Genomic DNA, 16,485 nt, shown 5'->3' on the forward strand with positions numbered 1-16,485 from the left:
TTGTGTGCTATGTGATCCCTATATTAAAGATGAGGTTCCCTGACCCAGGGGCCTAATGCTCCTTACAGGGGCTAGGTATTAAGCCCACCCAGCCGAAGCTGGGTAGACCATATTATGACCTACCCATAACCAGGCAGGTCCCGTACTGACACAAGCCTGCCCACCAGATGCTAAGCTGGGAGCTCTCCCTAACTGACTCAGGGGTAGCAGTCAACCAAAATACCAGAGTGCCTTCCAGACTTCAGGACTAGACCCATAAGGGCACTCAGCACCCTTTATCAAAACATGGCACACAAAAAACCCCAGTGACAAACATAAAAATAAATAAATAATGTGATCACACTGATCTTGTAATATTTGTAAATACTATTATTTGGAATATTATTATTAATAAAAACAGGATTTATATATATTTATATATATATATATATATATATATATAACTGCTTCCGTATCATTATTAATATTAATGTTATAAACAGGATTTATATAGCGCCAACATTCTACCCAGTTCTGTACATTAAATAGGGGTTGCAAATGACAGACAGATACAGACAGTGACACAGGTTTAATTTATTAAAGTAAAATGAAAAGTCTGTCATACCATAACAATAAAGTGAACCTATCATCACATTTTTGACCCATATAAAAGGGTGGCAAACCCGTTTATATAATGTGTTTTTTCCTTTTTTTTTAAATTAAAGACTGAATTGAAAACCTGCAGCCTCCTGGGATACGTGACATAAAAAACATGCACATGCATGAGATTAGCACTTTTTTTTTTACATTCCAGGAGACCCTCTTCTGCACATGACCAAGAGATATGCCATGCACAGAAGGGGCCTTTCTGAAATGTAAAAAAAAAGTGTTGATCTCATGCACGTGCAGCAAGATGGACACTTTTTTTTTCATTTACTGGAAGTCGCCTGTGCAGTATGAGATTGGGTGACATCACAAAAAGATGGAAGAAGATAGCAGCGCCTAGTGTCTAGTCTGCGCTACAATGAAGAAGGGATGGCGAACAATCGATTGGCCCAGGATCACAGAGAGGTCGAAGGCTTTCAAACAGTTTTCACACAGTTCTGTTTTAATCGCTTTTTAATGCCTATAGTTATCCTACCTGACTCTGTCACAAAGATTGTAACAATTCCCAAATTTCCTTATACATTAGTGCTGATAGCAGTCTTATCCCAAGAAGAGCTATACATGTAAGAAAGGTATTCCAATGCTTACTGTCAGCGCAGCTGTTGTTTAGAAGCTTCCTCTTTTATTTTCTTGGCAAACAGAAACCTTTTCTTCTCCTTGTAGAATAAAGAAAAGCTGGGGGTGCTGAACGCAGCACATTTCCTGTTGATTTAAGTCACACTTCTGACACTATGCACACTTACATGCCAATTCATGGTGCATACTTTGTGTTGCAGGGATCTGCCGTGCTGTATGTCATTGGTGGAAATGAAGTCACTGTTCAGACTGGATGACATAATAGCCAGTTTTCAGCAGCCAATCAAAATCATTGAAACTAGTGCCCTTGAAGGCACAGGACTACCAGACATCCTTCAGTGGCTGCATTCATCTATTGGGTCATAATGGAAAACTATCAAACATCAGTCTGGACATGTCACCTGACAACTGTTTTTTTCTTTTGTTGTGGATGCAAATAACATTCCAGGTGTAAAAAAAGGACTTTCTAAATAACCAACCCACACAAGACCTATTAACCTATACATAAAAGGTCTGGTAGTACTAGTTCAGCAGTACCCAACTTTTGTTCTGTTTTGAGACACCCTCAGGTACAATAAGTGGTCGGGGGAAATCCAAACACAGAAAGTTGCTAAACATTTTTTACATTGTTGAAGCTAGCCTCATTAGACAATATTCTTGGAGAAATGTTTGCCAAGAGAGAGTAAGCTCTCCAAGGCTGGAGAATATGCGCTTTCATCAGTGAAGCCGGGTGATCCAACAAACCTAGAATAGTGTATCCTCTCCAGCCTTGGAGAGCTTTAATAAATCAGGTCCTATATGGTCAAACAATTCCTGTTTTCCTCACTCTGCAAAACCCTTGACAAAGTCCTCACCAGTAAAACAAAAAAAACAGAGTGGGAAGTTTCTCCTTAGCCTAACATGGCTGTGGGGTGTTGTAGTCCAGAGCTGCAGGGAACACGGCTATGTGCGTCCTGCAATGGTTGTGGTTAAAGCATAGTTGCCTCTGGTGCGGACCACCCCGCTATTCCTAGGTACACTACTGAGTGCCGATCTTCTAACAAATATATAAATCTGTGAAAAAAAGTTTATAGGACCACAGCCTTTTTATTTTATAGTGCTGCCTCTTATATTAGTGCAATGTTATGTTGATCATATGGAAGTCTATGTTATTTATCACCAACCTTTATCTGTAAAGATTCTGCAAACCCAAATCCCCCATTGCCATCCCCTCTGTTTCAGATGCAAAAAAATGAAGACATAAAACAAAGATTTTCTGTAAAATAGTTTAATAAATGACATATTGCACATTATGAGAGTAGTATTTGATTGTGTTAATTGGTCAATACAAACTCATAGTTCAACCCAGGCATTTTTTTCAGTCGGGTGGGAGGACATTGTACACGGTTGGCACCCCTGTCTTGCGACCCAACTCTTCAGTAACCACCCAAAAACAGCCGGGCCTGCACTGAAAAATGTTGGGTGGTGGGCTGGGGAGAACACTGGTTGTATTACTCATATATTCACACATAAGCACAACATTTTTCCTTATATTGTTGCTTAGAGTTCTAGCTTAGGTGTTGTAAAACACATCTGTGGGTTTGCTATCATTTGTACAGTACAGAGCATAAAAACTGCTATTAGCCCATAGCAGCAGATGAGGATAGAAATGCCAAGGCCTGGAATTTAGGAGGACAACCATGTTGGTAGGTGATTGTTGGTTCCAAATGATGCCTGCAATTTTGTGTTGTTAGTTTATGGAACTCTGCGGCACCAGGGTGAATCTTGCCTTTGGATTTTCTAGTGCTACCTTTTTACTTTGGGGTAACCCTTAAATTAACTTTCAGGGTTTTAAAAAACCCTGACTATGATTACTATATTCACAGCTCACAGTACATTGACCTGGTAATCAGTCAAAAGAATTCTTCTTACATTGCTGGAGAGTAGGTTAAAAGTCACCTTTACAGATAACCAAAAAAAAAAACATTGGTATCTAATAAACTGACCTGAGAGTCACAAACTTCTCATTGCTCAAGGAAGAGACCTAGCAACCTCTGGAGGAACACTGTGTACTGATCAATTACCATTCTGTCAAGTCATTATAATGTACTTATACGTTCCTGTAATAAACTTGATAAAAAATGCACCCGTGTGCCCATCTTCTATCGATGGTCACTAATCAGTTAAAAGATGAAGTATAAAAAGGCACAAATAGGTAAAAGATGAACAATGTGACTTATCTGTTGGATCTATACATTTAACTAAGGGTAGATATCATAATTAATATGATAGAATGGCTTTAATGTTGGACAAGGGCCTCAGGAGCGAACAGCGCCCAGCCATTTTGGGTTACATTGAAGTTAAAAGGTTCAAGTCGGCTTTCGACCTCTTTATGCAATTTATGTTCATGTTCATTAGTAAATTTTGTTATTATATCCTCCCTCTTCAGTATCATTTTATTATTATCAGTCGTGTACAGACTGTTTTTTATGCCCTCATTATTATGGATCAGATTACTAAGAGATTCTGTTTCAGCACAGTTTCCATGCCTCCATTCTTCTCTCTTATTGGTTTCCACATATGTGGGGTCAAATTTAACAATAAACATTTGATGACATTTAATACAGGGGGGAATTGCCTCGAATTCTAAACTTTGAATATCAAACCTGTAAGAATTACAGTACACGTTGTTTGGGAAATGAATGCCCTGACCACCTTCGGCACAGCTTACTTCATATGAAATAACCTTGTCCCATACAAACAGGGCTGATATGGCAATCATTACATTTCTGGCCACCTCGCCTTTGTAGGCTATTGATGATCCGAAGAACATTTCTGCATGGTTTTCACTTGAATTGAAAATATAGCTTTGAGTGATCACAGAAGCAGACAATGCAAAGTCTTTGGTTGAAAGTTGTTTGCCTTCATCATCACAAATATTAATCAACAAATCCCTGTTTATCTTCATAAGTAGTTCCAAGACTTCCTGCTTTCCATAAACTTTGGTCATCTAAGAAAAGTTACATAGTAAGTCAGGTTGAAAAAAAGACATAAGTCCGTCAAGTTCAACCACTAGAGAAATAAACATATCCCAGATATAAAACCCCATGAACATAGTTGATCTAGAGTAAGGCCAAAAAAAAAAACCCGGATACAATGTGCTTCAAGAGGGGAAAAAAATCAAGAGGGGCAATTGGATGTTCCCAGGATCTACAGTCTTTGTTATCTTTACTGTAAAGCAAGGGTCGGCAAACTCTGGCCTTTAGGCCAGATACAGCCTGGTCGGTAGTTCGTTCCGGCTTAACACTGGCTGGCAACCCGCAGCTCCGGAGCCGTGGGTTGCCGTCCGGATCTGCCAGGGGGCGTTAGGAACTACCGGAGCCAAAGCCACTGGAGCTCCAGAGCCACCGGAGCACGGGTGCCGCCTCCTTGCTGTTGCTCCTTTATTAACCGCAGCCGGCGTTGATATTCCTCCGGCGCGGTAAATAGGGAAGGCTCCCTGAAGGGAGGTGGTGTTCCCTGATGGTGGGCGGAGCCATTAGGGCAGGACTAGTGTACTCTTGCCCACCCCTGAAATGGCCTGTTGGCCATAAAAGTTTGCCTACCCCTGCTTTAAAGCTTTAATCCCCAGTTATATTCTGTGCTTCTAGCAAATCATCTAGCTTTTTATTAAAGCAATCTATAGAACTTGCTGAAACTACTTCCTGAGGGAGCCGCATTTTCACACATTTTCACAGACCTTACAGTGAAGAATCCCTCCCTTATCCGGAGATTAAACCTCTTTTCCTCCAGACAAAAGAGTGCCCCATTGTGCTTTGTAATGATCTCATTGAATATTTGGGAATAGAGCGAATTATTGGAACAGAGTTGTCTATATGGACCATTTATGTATTTATACAGAGTGATCATATCCCCTCTTAAAGTGATCATTTAGGTATCTTATCTTCATAGTAAACTGTAGCTTCTTCCACGCCCTCTTCCCCATTAAAAAAAATCAAAATTGTAAATACTGACTATTCCTCTTTCTTTCTCTTTTTGGTTAGGAGAATAGTGTTCTCTGCAGCCATTTCCAGGTCAATATGATGACGCCCCCCATGGGGTATACCTTTAGGGTCGCAGAATGCGGGTTAGGGATTCAACTACACAGCGACAAGTAGCACAAGGATGGAGGACAACACAGAGGCAGTACTGGAGTGTGAATAGGATAAGCAGTGCTTGGCAATGTGTTGCTTTCTTCTGGCGGACACCCAGCATTATTTAGCCTTTTCCTTACACAAATCTGCCTGTTTCATTTATAGGATCTCAGTTATTTTCTGAAAGCAGGCTGATTTATTAAAGCTATCCAAGGCTGCAGAGGATACACTTTCATCAGTAGAGTTGGGTGATCCAACAAACCTGTAATGGATTGCTTCAAAGTCATTTGCTATTTGCTAGAACAGATCTTTTCCAGGTTTGCTGGATTACCCGGGTTTTACTGATGAAAGTCTAACCTCTCCAGCCTTGGAAAGCTTTAATAAATCAGGACTATTATCTCATGTAAAAAAGGATAGTTTTTTTGCACAACAACAGTACCCCAATTTGTTCACATTCTGGTCATTGGCGGGCAGAGTTTGCCAGCCATGACCTAGAAGTGTTCAGAGCAGAACCCTTCCGGGGTACTCTCTCCGCGCACTTAGCCATCTTTTTTTTTAGCCTTACATTCAGCCAGGTTCCTCTCCTATGCAAGTCAGACAGTCCATGCCTCATTTTTAGACTGAAGGGTATCTATCATCATCATCCAATGTACTCCACCCCAGCTTGATTGTCCCTGACGTGTACCTTTTGTTCTATGTATTTCTGTCCTTTTCTTCATAAATGCTTAGCATTGCATGTAGACATTACCTAGGACGAGCATAGTTTGCTAGTACACAAGATAGTACACAAGATAGTACTTGATTTGTTGACTTTCTGGCCATTGGTTGCCAAAATGTACCAACCACAACCCGATCTGGTGTTCAGAGAAGAGCACTTTTGTGTCACTTCAGTCCATTATTATTAATATTGTTATTACGAATAATATTAATAATAATAATAAAAAAACAACAACAGTATTTATATAGAGCCAATTTATATAGCATCAACATATTATGCAGTGCTGTATATTTAATAGGGGTTGCAAATGACAGACAGTTGAATGACAAAGGAAGGGGACTCTTCTCTGAAGAATCAATCCACCTACTCGGCCATTCTAAAAACCTTCCAGTAACATGAGACAGGGAATTGAGGACTAAAGTTGTTAACCTTAGCCAAGTTTGAGGATTTTTGCATTAAATTCTCTGCTGCAGTATTAGGGTTTAGATTACTGATCAGTGTTTTGTGCATAGAAAGGAAACATAGGTTTGGGGGGAGCAGGATACTTACATATTCCAATAGGGTGGAGTATGGCGTCTGACATGGTAAATGTGTACTGTATTCTCTTAAAGGTTTTGGAAATTTTTTTTGTAATACAGGCCACGATATTGCAGGAATAAAATCCTTAGGTTGGATTTGCGGGCAATTTATGTGTCCATAAAAGAAGATTGCATGAAATACCTAGAAGAAAGAAGAAAAAATCAGATGATTGCAAAATTTTTCATTGAACAATAAATTGAAGTGCAAACTGATCCACATTTGTAAAACCTTTAGGTGTCTATCAAAAGTATGAGAAAACATTGGACGCTTTTATCATCTCTCGTCTGGACTTTTGCAATATCTCCGGTATTCCACTAACCCAAGTCTCTCCTCTACAATCTATTATGAATGCTGCAGCCAGACTCATCCATCCTTCCCACCTACCTACCCCATACACAGCTTTCCCAACTACCTACCCCATACACAGCCTTCCCACCTACCTACCCCATACACAGCCTTCCCACCTACCTACTCCATACACAGCCTTCCCACCTACCTACCCCATACACAGCACCTACCTACCCCATACACAGCCTTCCCACCTACCTACTCCATACACAGCCTTCCCACCTACCTACCCCATACACAGCCTTCCCACCTACCTACTTCATACATAGCCTTCCCACAAATCTACCACTATAGTTATTTAGCAACACTGATATTTCTATCCCCAAAAGGACCTTCCAGCTGTTCACAAAATACAAACAAAGCTAATTTTAAGATATTGAAACCATTAAGTTGTAGGTAGGCCGTTCCTCTGGGACAATTGTGAAAAGGAAAGTAGACCCCTAGGACCAACTAAGTCACCTTTTCTGAAAAAAAACTGTGTTTGTTCACCATGCAAAGGTATCGGGAACTTATCCAGTAGGAACTCCGGATTGTGCCATAGTGGTGAGAGTGGCAGGTGAAGGAATCCTAAGACTGATTTGGCTCTACATTTTTCCCATATCATAACATAAGGAAGGGCAAAGGTAATACATCTTTGAATGTGTTTGTGCATTAGCATTAAAATCCTCCCTGCTACAAAAGTACACTTACCCTTTGCATATACAGAAACTTTTCCTCTGTGGTAGTGCTTGTTCCCTGCAGTAGTTTTCGGAAAACATCAATGAACCTTTTTCCACTGGCTATGATAGTTTGTTTCCTGTGTTCTTGAATTTTACTTTTTTTAATCTTCCTAAAAAAAGGAGTAAAAGATGAAATTGATTACACCTGTCATTATTTATTGCATTAATATTATTGTTATATGTGCAAACCTTTTGCATTTTTTTTGCCTTTTTGGCTACTAGATGTTCATTTTATAAATATATATATATTCAATACTAAAAAATCATCTGGTCCTTAGCATCTTAAAAATATTTAAATACAACTTCAGATTACCAATATTTGACACATTACAAATATGTGAATATTAAACAAAATGTTAAAAAAGGAAGTGCTTGTTTTTCACTTCATTAGAAATTAAGAGCGAAATAGCCTCTAGGTGCTTCTAAGCAAATGCACTTGATTATTTAATCATCATCACAGCAAGTGTGTCCACCTTTTATAAAAACATTTGCAAAAAATGTAAGGCCCATCATTCTACAGTGAGAACAATGATAGCAGTGGAAAACATTATAGACAGCTGCCAAATCTACACCAAAATCAGATTGTGCAATTCTCAAAGAAACTCCAAAACAGACAATTTTTGGGACTGTATTGGCCCCGATTAGCATGTTACATACATAAGTTAAAAAAGACATACGTCTATCAAGTTCAATCACTAGGGAAATAAACATATCCCAGATATAAAACATAAAAATATATATATATAAGATATAAAATATATATATATAATATATATATATATATATATATAAAACATAAAAATATATATATATAAGATATAAAATATATATATATATATATATATATATATATATATATAAGATATACAGATATAAAATAAATATTGATCCAGAGGAAGGCAAAAAAAAATCCCTGGTACAATTTGCTCCAACAGATAAAAAAATTACTGATCCCATGAAGCAATCGGATGTTCCCTGGATCAGCAGTCTCTGTTATCTTTACTTTAAAACTTTAACCCCCAGTTATATTCTGTGCTTCTAGAAATCATCCAGCTTTTTCTTAAAGCAATCTATAGAACTTGCTGAAACTACTTCCTGAGGGAGCCGATTCCACATTTTCACAGACCTTACAGTGAAGAATCCCTTCCTTATTAAACTTTTTTTTCCTCCAGATGCATAGAGCGCCCCCTTGTTCTTTGTAATGATCTGAAAGTGAATAATTGGGAAGGGTATTCTCTACGGACCATTTATATTTATATATTTATACAGGGTGATCATATCCCCCCTTATACGTCTCTTCTCAAGGGAGAATAGATTTATTTCAGCCATTCTCTCCTCATAGCTGAGCTCCTCCATTCCTTTTATTAGTTTAGTTTACATGTTACATGTACAAATTATAGTACAATTAGAAAAGACTGAACTTGTTTATTTCACACCAAATTCTGCTATGGGTACACTCATTGGAGGCACAAAGCAATGACTGCATGGCAGCCATAGAGCTAAACTGATAACAAAGGTTAGTAAAAAAATGAGATGAGTGTAGCATAGTACAAGAGAGATTTGGAGTTAGTTTAAGGTTTGGCTAAAGTTCATTGTTAACATAGGGAGGGATTTTCTGATTTCAGTAGATGGTTGTTGCCTGCACACTATAATGTACAACATGCTTGCAGAATATGAGATTCATCATCACATTGAATTTATCTGATCCCCATACTAGGAAAACTTTCTGGGTCCCCTCTCCCATGTCCAAAAATTCCAACTTTGCAAAAGTCAAGCTCTTTTGATTTTGTACAGAAGTACCCCTTTTACCCCCCTGATGACGCCTTGCCTGTAATGATGTCCTAGGGCCTAGGGGCTAAAACGAGGGATTACATGGTACAGAGTCAAGGTAATTAAAAAAAATTCCTATAGGACATTATGCAGGAGTACTAGAGTTCAGCCATAACGACTTCGGAATGGAGCTTTTATGACACAATGGCCCTCATTTATTAAAGATCTCCAAGGCTGGGGGGAATACACATTCATCAGTGAAGCTGGTTGATCCAGCAAACCTGGAATGGATCTGGTCCAGGATTGAAAACATTTGCTAACAAAAAGCTTTTAGGAAATCCATTCCAGGTTTGCTGGGTTACCCAGCTTCACAGATGAAAGTGTATTCTCTCCAGCCTTGAAGAACTTTAATAAATCAAGGCCAATGTTACCGTGAAGGCCCTGTGCTTCTCGGCTGACAATATAACCTTGAGTTTGAGATCTCAAGAAACTCTAAGTAACTAAATTCCCCGGGATCTCAGCAAAAGGATGGCAATGCCACCCTCTTCAATGGCACACATGCCCTCTTGTGCAGGTTTTCTCAACCTTTTTAATATGGGGGAACCCTTCAAATAACAGTCAGGTCTTAGTGTGTAGGTCATGGGAACAATGCCTCTTTGCTAACCAGTGCAAAGAATGACAACCAAAAAGTTCATTGGTGTCATTGCAAACTTGAATTGCTCAAGGAACCCCTTGCAACCTCTATAGGAACCCCAGTTGACAAACATTGTTCTAGTGTGTCCTCCTTGAAAAATGTACCATCAATGGATGGCAACATCTAAATCTGAAGTTTATAGTGCAAAACTAATGGGAAGGCTGGAGTTCACCTTTGAAACAAAACTTAAGTGTAACCCAGGACATGAAAATCCAACCACATTTTTTTATGAGATGATTGCCCCATGCAACCAGATTTATTATGGCCTCAGATTAACTCAAAGCCTTTCAGCCCTCCAAGCAAAATGGCTACATTTTATGCCAAGCCCTGACCTGGGGGTTGAAGCAGAGACCCCTCTGAGCAATAAACCTTTATTATTATTATTATTATTATTATTATTATTAACTAATATGGCAACTTATAGCAAAATTACCTCCATCTCCTTGCCTCGTCCATGGTATTGTTTTACCTTTGGGGAAGAAAAAAAAAACACATTTAATATGTTGGATTTAGCCAAGATATATTATAATAGAACTGTAAATGACTGACTTCTATGTAAAAATGCTAATTGATTGGATGTCCCTGGTTTTTATTCCAGTTACCCATGTGGGAGGAGTAATGCCATAATTAATGATTGGTTTAGGTTAAAAAGCTAAGACGTATTACAGCCAGAAACACAGAACCAAATACCATGCTTAAGAGCCAATATATTGCTTTCATGTTTTTGGAATTAACCAGAATTTTTAAATTCACACCAGGTTTTCTTATATGGTCCACTGAACCTTTACTTTCCGATGTCTCCATCGGGTTACTTACTGCACCCATTGACATTTTTTGAATAGGAATCCTGATTTCTTTTTTAAATGTATTTTTGGTATTAGATCCCTATGGTCTATGGGCCACGCCAAAATAAAGGTGAAATTACAGCTAGGGCAGGTTGAGACCTGCTTTGGGGATGAAATGCGGCTTTCCATGGCTGGCATCTATAAAATAATGAACAACCCTGCCTCTGCCCCATGCTTCCTCCGCTCTGGGGCAAAGGAGAATTCCAGGTCAGCGGGGGACTGGATCGAGGAAAGACCCAGTGCAATCTGCGGGATTAAAGTGTGATTTTCTATCTTTCGGTTTATTTCCTCTTTAAAGTTTCTGTACAGAAGAGCATAGACTAGTAGGGGAAAATAAAACTCAGAGAATCAATCAGTTGTGTCACAGTTCTCATACACTAAGAAGGAGTTTGCTGATAAAGAAGTAGAAAAAGTAAATGAGTGTATTAGTCTGCTGCTTTATTTTTCACTGTCCAATCTCAAGCTGGGTTGGTGACAAACCTTTAAGTATTAGTTCTGGAGGGAAAATGAAGTCTCCTGCCCTTTACTGCCTTAACCACCGTAAAAACCAAAATAAATTATAACTACAGACTGCTGAAAGGTCTTGGGCTGCATTTTGGATGCCAGGGTCATCATAAACAATACCTGACCTCACTTTTGGGCACTGCAAGTCAAGTGAACAAGTGTCTTCTATCTCTTCCTGTCAAGCTCTCACTTTAATGAAACTGATACAAAGAAAGTCTAAAGTATTAAATAAAAAAAAGTTTAAAGTGAGTTTATTAGAAAACAATAACTACTGATCATGCAGATATTGAGGACTTTAGTGATCATCAAAGTCAAAAGTGATTGGTATAATAAATCAGGAAATTAAATCTTTAAACCCGACTGTTGGTTATATTAGCAACAGAAAGTTTCATTTACCGGCGATGACAATGTCCCCACAAATCTGTTGCCAAAATCCCATTTTTCTGATTGGAAATTGATCAGTCAGAAGCCCCAAAACACTGCACACATATATTTAACATTCTGCCCTCCCAATCCCAAATTACATTTTACTTCTAATTCACAATCATTTTAATAAATCAGAAGTTACATTTCCGCCTATGTGTACCCAGCCTATGGATAACCTACCTTTAGCAGAGAATGGCAGTCCTGAATGAGTTGCTTTGCTTTGTGAGGCTTCTCTCTGTCCTCTGCCCAGATAAGTATTATTCTCTCACTGAAACTGGGAAATAGAAAGTGAACTGTAGGAAGGAGGGGATACAATGCTGAGACAGGAAGCTGTTTTAACTCGATTCACATTCCATTTACGTCACGTTGTACAGTTCAAGGAAGAGTATATGATATCTGTGACTTATGGGTGTGTACATATATATGTTGTGTGTATGCGCGTATATATATAGATCAAACTTTTTACCATTGGGGAAGCCTTCAATGTAGGTTCAAAAGTCCTGCAAAAAAGTGTATATATCCACAGGTCTTATTATTTTCACTTGACCTGGTTTAGATTTTTTAGTAATGAAAAAAAAGATTTATATGGATCCTAATGTAAAACATGGTTTGGTATCTTTTCAATGCACAAAATGAATCAAATGCATGCATCTATGCATTATAAATGTTTCAAATAACAAGGAAGACAGCTAAAATTGTGGTACATTGTCAGTGTAGACACATAAGATTCATGAGATTGGTAGTCTCTTCTGGATGCTCATGTTAAATATTATGTTAATAATCCCTCTATCTCCAGCCTGAAGATCCCTGGATAGGTGACAGGAAAAAATAGGGAGGGGTACAGGTGCCAGCGGTTGTGGACAGGTGATGTAGGCTCAATGGACAGCGAGTAGATATACTGGGTTAGTGACAGATGAGTAGGAGCAAGCCATGGTCAGGTATCACATATTTGGCTGGAGACAGACTGAGGTGTCATCCATTGCACCACCTAGCATTCTCCTGGCGTGGAGACAAAGAATACAGAGCACAGAGTGGCACAGGTGCCAGCAGTCCTGGTTGGGTGAAAAGGTAAATAGACGGCACATGGGAAATCTATGTGAAATAGTATCAATCCAGGCCTCCTTTGTATCTCCAGACTGCATATGCCTTTAGAAGAGATAACAAACAACACTAATGGGGTACAGGTAGCAGCATTTCGAGACCAGTGATGCAGGCACAATGGACAGAGAGTAGACACACTGGGTTAGTGACAGGTGAGCAGGAGCAAGACATGGTCAGGTATTATATACTTGGTTGGGAACCAAAGTCATGGGGGGTCTTAACTGTACCTCTACACAGCAGAGTGAAGACAGGGAAGGCAGGGCATAGAGTGGTACAGGTGCCAACAGTCCTGGACAGGTGAAGCAGGCCACAGGCAGAATGGATAGCAAGCAGAACAACTGTACGTAAGTAGAAACACTAGATCAACAACAGGTGAGCACGAGCATGCCATGGTCAGGTATCACATATCTGGCTGGAAACCAAAGTGATGAGGCGCCTTCATTGCACCTTCACCAGCATTTTCCTGGAGGAATACAGAGTATTGAAAGGCACAGATACCAGCGGGCCTGGATGGGGTAAGCAGGCCACAGACAGAATAGACAGCACATGTGAAATGGTAACCATCATAACCTTCCTTACATCTCTAGCCTGCACATCCCTGAAGAAGCGACACTGAACAACACCAGATGGTACAGGTGCCAGTACTCTTGGCCAGGTAACGCAGGTCGGAGACAGAATAGACGGAGAAGAGCAATCGTAGGTAAGTAGAAACGCTGGGTCAGCGACAAAGGAGCAGGAAGAAGCCATTGTCACTTATCACATACCTGGCTAGAGACTAAAATGACAAGGAGGCTTCACTTGCACCTCTATCCAGCATTCTCCTGGAGTGTAGACAGGGAATACAGAGCATACAGTGGCACAGATGCCAACAATCCTGGACAGGTAAAGCAAGCCACAAGCTGAATGGACAGCGAACAGAGCAGCTGTAGTAGGTAAGTAGACAGGCTGGATCAGAGATAGAGCAGGAGCAAGCAATGGTCAGGTATCAAATACCTGGCTCGAGACTAGAGTGCCAAGGGGGCCTCATTTGTATCTCTAGCTTGGAGTAGAGACAGCAAGCCATGGTCAGATTCAGATTTATACAGGTTTATAGGATTTATTTATAGAATTTACAGGTTTATAGCCTGCACATCCCTGGAGAAGGAACAGGGAACAACACAAAGGGGTACAGGTATTAGCAATTCTAGATTGGTAATGCAGACGAGTGGCACAATGGACAGCAAGTAGACATAGTGGGTTAGTGATCAGGAAGACATGATCAGGTATCACATACTTGGCTTGAGACCAAAGTCATATTAGGGGCCTCAACTATATCTCCACCCAGGATTTTCCTGAAGTGGGGACTGGGAAGGCATTGTACAGAGTGGCACAGGTGCCAACGGTCCTGGACAGGTGAAGTAGGCCACAGGCAGAATAGACAGCCCACGGGGACGTACATGTCAAATGGTAATAATTCAGGCTTCCCTTTCATTTCTAGCCTGCACATCCCTGGAGAAGAAACAAGGAATAACAGGGAGCAGCACAGGTCTTAGCAGTTCTGGACAGGGGATGCAAACCATCAGAATCTAAAGAGCAATGTGCGCCCAACATGGTTTGCTGCTTAATGTTGCACCTGGTGCAGACCAGCCCCCAGTTCCCAGGTACTGTTCTTTTAACAAATATGTAAATCTGTGAAAAAATTGTAAAATTTATAAACTCCTTTTAGTGTTGCAATATTAATGCAATGTTTTGTTGAGCAGATAAACCAAAGTCTATGTTAATTCATCACCATTATCTGTAAAGTTGCTGCAAGCCCAAAGCCATTTATCCAATTGCCAGCCTTTTAGTTATGGTGTATACAGAGAATCAAACATAAAAACAAAGGTTTTCTGTAAAAATAGTTTTTATATATAATACATTTTTTATGATCATTGAACATATGATGACAGTAATATTTTTGTGTTATTAACAGTTTAATACAAACTTCATAGTTTTATTATATTTACAGTCACACATAAGCACAACACTTTGCAAAAAAGTGCAATTTGTGTATGCATTTCTGTCCTTATATAATTGCTTTGAGGTCTAGATGCTGCAGAACATTTCTCTGTAGTTTTGCTATTATATGTATAACAGAGTGTAAGAAAAACCATTAAAATGAAATGCCCATAGCTGCATGAATAAGAGTCAGTCATTAAGGAGAGTAGTGCCAAGGCTTCTATACCTGAGCCTTTATCGGTGATAATTTATCAACAATGACTTCCATGTTGGTAGGTGATTGTAGGTTCCAGGTACCTACCAGTCTGTAGTAATAAATGTGGTCATCCTGCCACATCATTCTTCAAGGAGCAGCTTGCTTTTGGATTTTTAAGTAAGTATTGCTATTATGTCAAGACATTATAATATACCTATACATTCCTGTAATATTATACTTTGAAGAACATAATAGAATCAAAATACATCCCTGCACCCATCTTCTCTCTACAGCACTTTTCAGTTAAAAGATGTAGAGGAGCAATAAAAAAAGTCATTTGACTTATCCATTTGGTTGATACATTTAACTTAAGATAAATAACAGTATAAATATGATAAAATGGCTTTAACGTTGGACATATTCAGCAGGCGTGAACAATGCCCATCCATTCCGGGATACTTTAAAGCCTTGAGATTCCAGGAGGCTTTTGGCCTCTTTACGTAATTTATGTTCATGTTCAGCAGAGAATCTTTTTAATATGATCTCTCTATTCAGGGTCTTTTGATTCTCATCAGTAGTGAACACAGCATTTTTTACTTGTTCATTAAAATGAATTAAATTACTTAGAGATTCTGTTTCTGCACAGTTTCCATGCCTCCAGTCTTCTTTCTTGTTGGTTTTCATATACTTGGGATCAAATTGAACAAAATATTTTTTATGACATTTAACACATGGGGAAGTTTCCTCGTATTTTAAACTTTCAGTCTCAAATTTATAGGAGTTACAGCACACAGTTTTTGGTAAATGAATGCCACGACCTCTTTCTGCACAGTTTACTTCATATGAAATAACCTTGTCCCATACAAACAGGGCTGATATGGCAATCATTATCCTTCTGGGTACTGAGCCTTTGTAGGCTATTGATGACCCGAAGGCTGTTGTTTGAATGTTGTCACCTGAAGAATCTTTAACACAGCTGTGAGTGATCACACAAGCAGACAATGAAAAGTCTTTGGCTGGAAGTTGGTTTCCTTGGTCATCAGTAACATTATTCAACAATTCTGTGTTCCACTTCTCAAGTTCTTTCAAGATAGAATCTGGATTTCCATTATGACATTTGGCAAAAATCTGAAAAATTTAAAAAAATTATAAAATAAGTTGATTTCTGATGTATCTTATCCAATTTTTAAAGTTAAACTATAAAGAGTTTAACCTTAGCTACATTTCAGGCAGCCCACCCATCCCTTCAACTACAGTTCGGGAAGCCCACCCATC

At 39.2% G+C, this 16,485-nt stretch overlaps 3 protein-coding genes across 3 annotated transcripts in view; 1 reads left to right on the plus strand and 2 right to left on the minus strand.

Moving 5' to 3' along the window:
- Positions 1–2,513, plus strand: part of ARL16 (ARF like GTPase 16) — a 10,055-nt gene extending 7,542 nt beyond the window's left edge. The window contains exon 5 of the mRNA XM_072403417.1: positions 1,422–2,513. Within this exon, the coding sequence (XP_072259518.1) occupies positions 1,422–1,587 (166 nt within the window). The 3' untranslated portion in view covers positions 1,588–2,513. The remainder of the gene's footprint in view (positions 1–1,421) is intronic.
- On the minus strand, positions 2,473–12,258 carry LOC140325536 (uncharacterized). The gene is made up of 5 exons (XM_072403415.1): positions 12,117–12,258; positions 10,595–10,630; positions 7,669–7,807; positions 6,601–6,771; positions 2,473–4,210 (listed from the first exon to the last, which is right to left on the minus strand). Exons 2-5 carry the CDS (start codon positions 10,615–10,617, stop codon positions 3,500–3,502), a joined length of 1,044 nt encoding a protein of 347 aa, XP_072259516.1. The 5' UTR covers positions 10,618–10,630; positions 12,117–12,258; the 3' UTR covers positions 2,473–3,499.
- A 2,643-nt stretch (positions 12,259–14,901) lies between these two features.
- The window catches only part of LOC140325538 (uncharacterized), a 10,514-nt gene continuing 8,930 nt past the window's right edge, over positions 14,902–16,485 (minus strand). The window contains exon 6 of the mRNA XM_072403418.1: positions 14,902–16,338. Within this exon, the coding sequence (XP_072259519.1) occupies positions 15,616–16,338 (723 nt within the window). The 3' untranslated portion in view covers positions 14,902–15,615. The remainder of the gene's footprint in view (positions 16,339–16,485) is intronic.

The sequence above is a fragment of the Pyxicephalus adspersus genome, chromosome 3 (assembly GCF_032062135.1).
Source record: "Pyxicephalus adspersus chromosome 3, UCB_Pads_2.0, whole genome shotgun sequence".
NCBI lineage: Eukaryota > Metazoa > Chordata > Amphibia > Anura > Pyxicephalidae > Pyxicephalus > Pyxicephalus adspersus.

Coding starts and splice junctions, on each gene's coding strand:
- LOC140325536 (XM_072403415.1), bottom strand. CDS start 10,617: ATGGACGAGGCAAGGAGATGGAG. Junction 7,808..10,594: donor GACGAGGCAAGGAGATGGAG/GTAATTTTGCTA, acceptor TCCTTTTTTTAG/GAAGATTAAAAAAAGTAAAA. Junction 4,211..6,600: donor ACTCCACCCTATTGGAATAT/GTAAGTATCCTG, acceptor AACTTTTCTTAG/ATGACCAAAGTTTATGGAAA.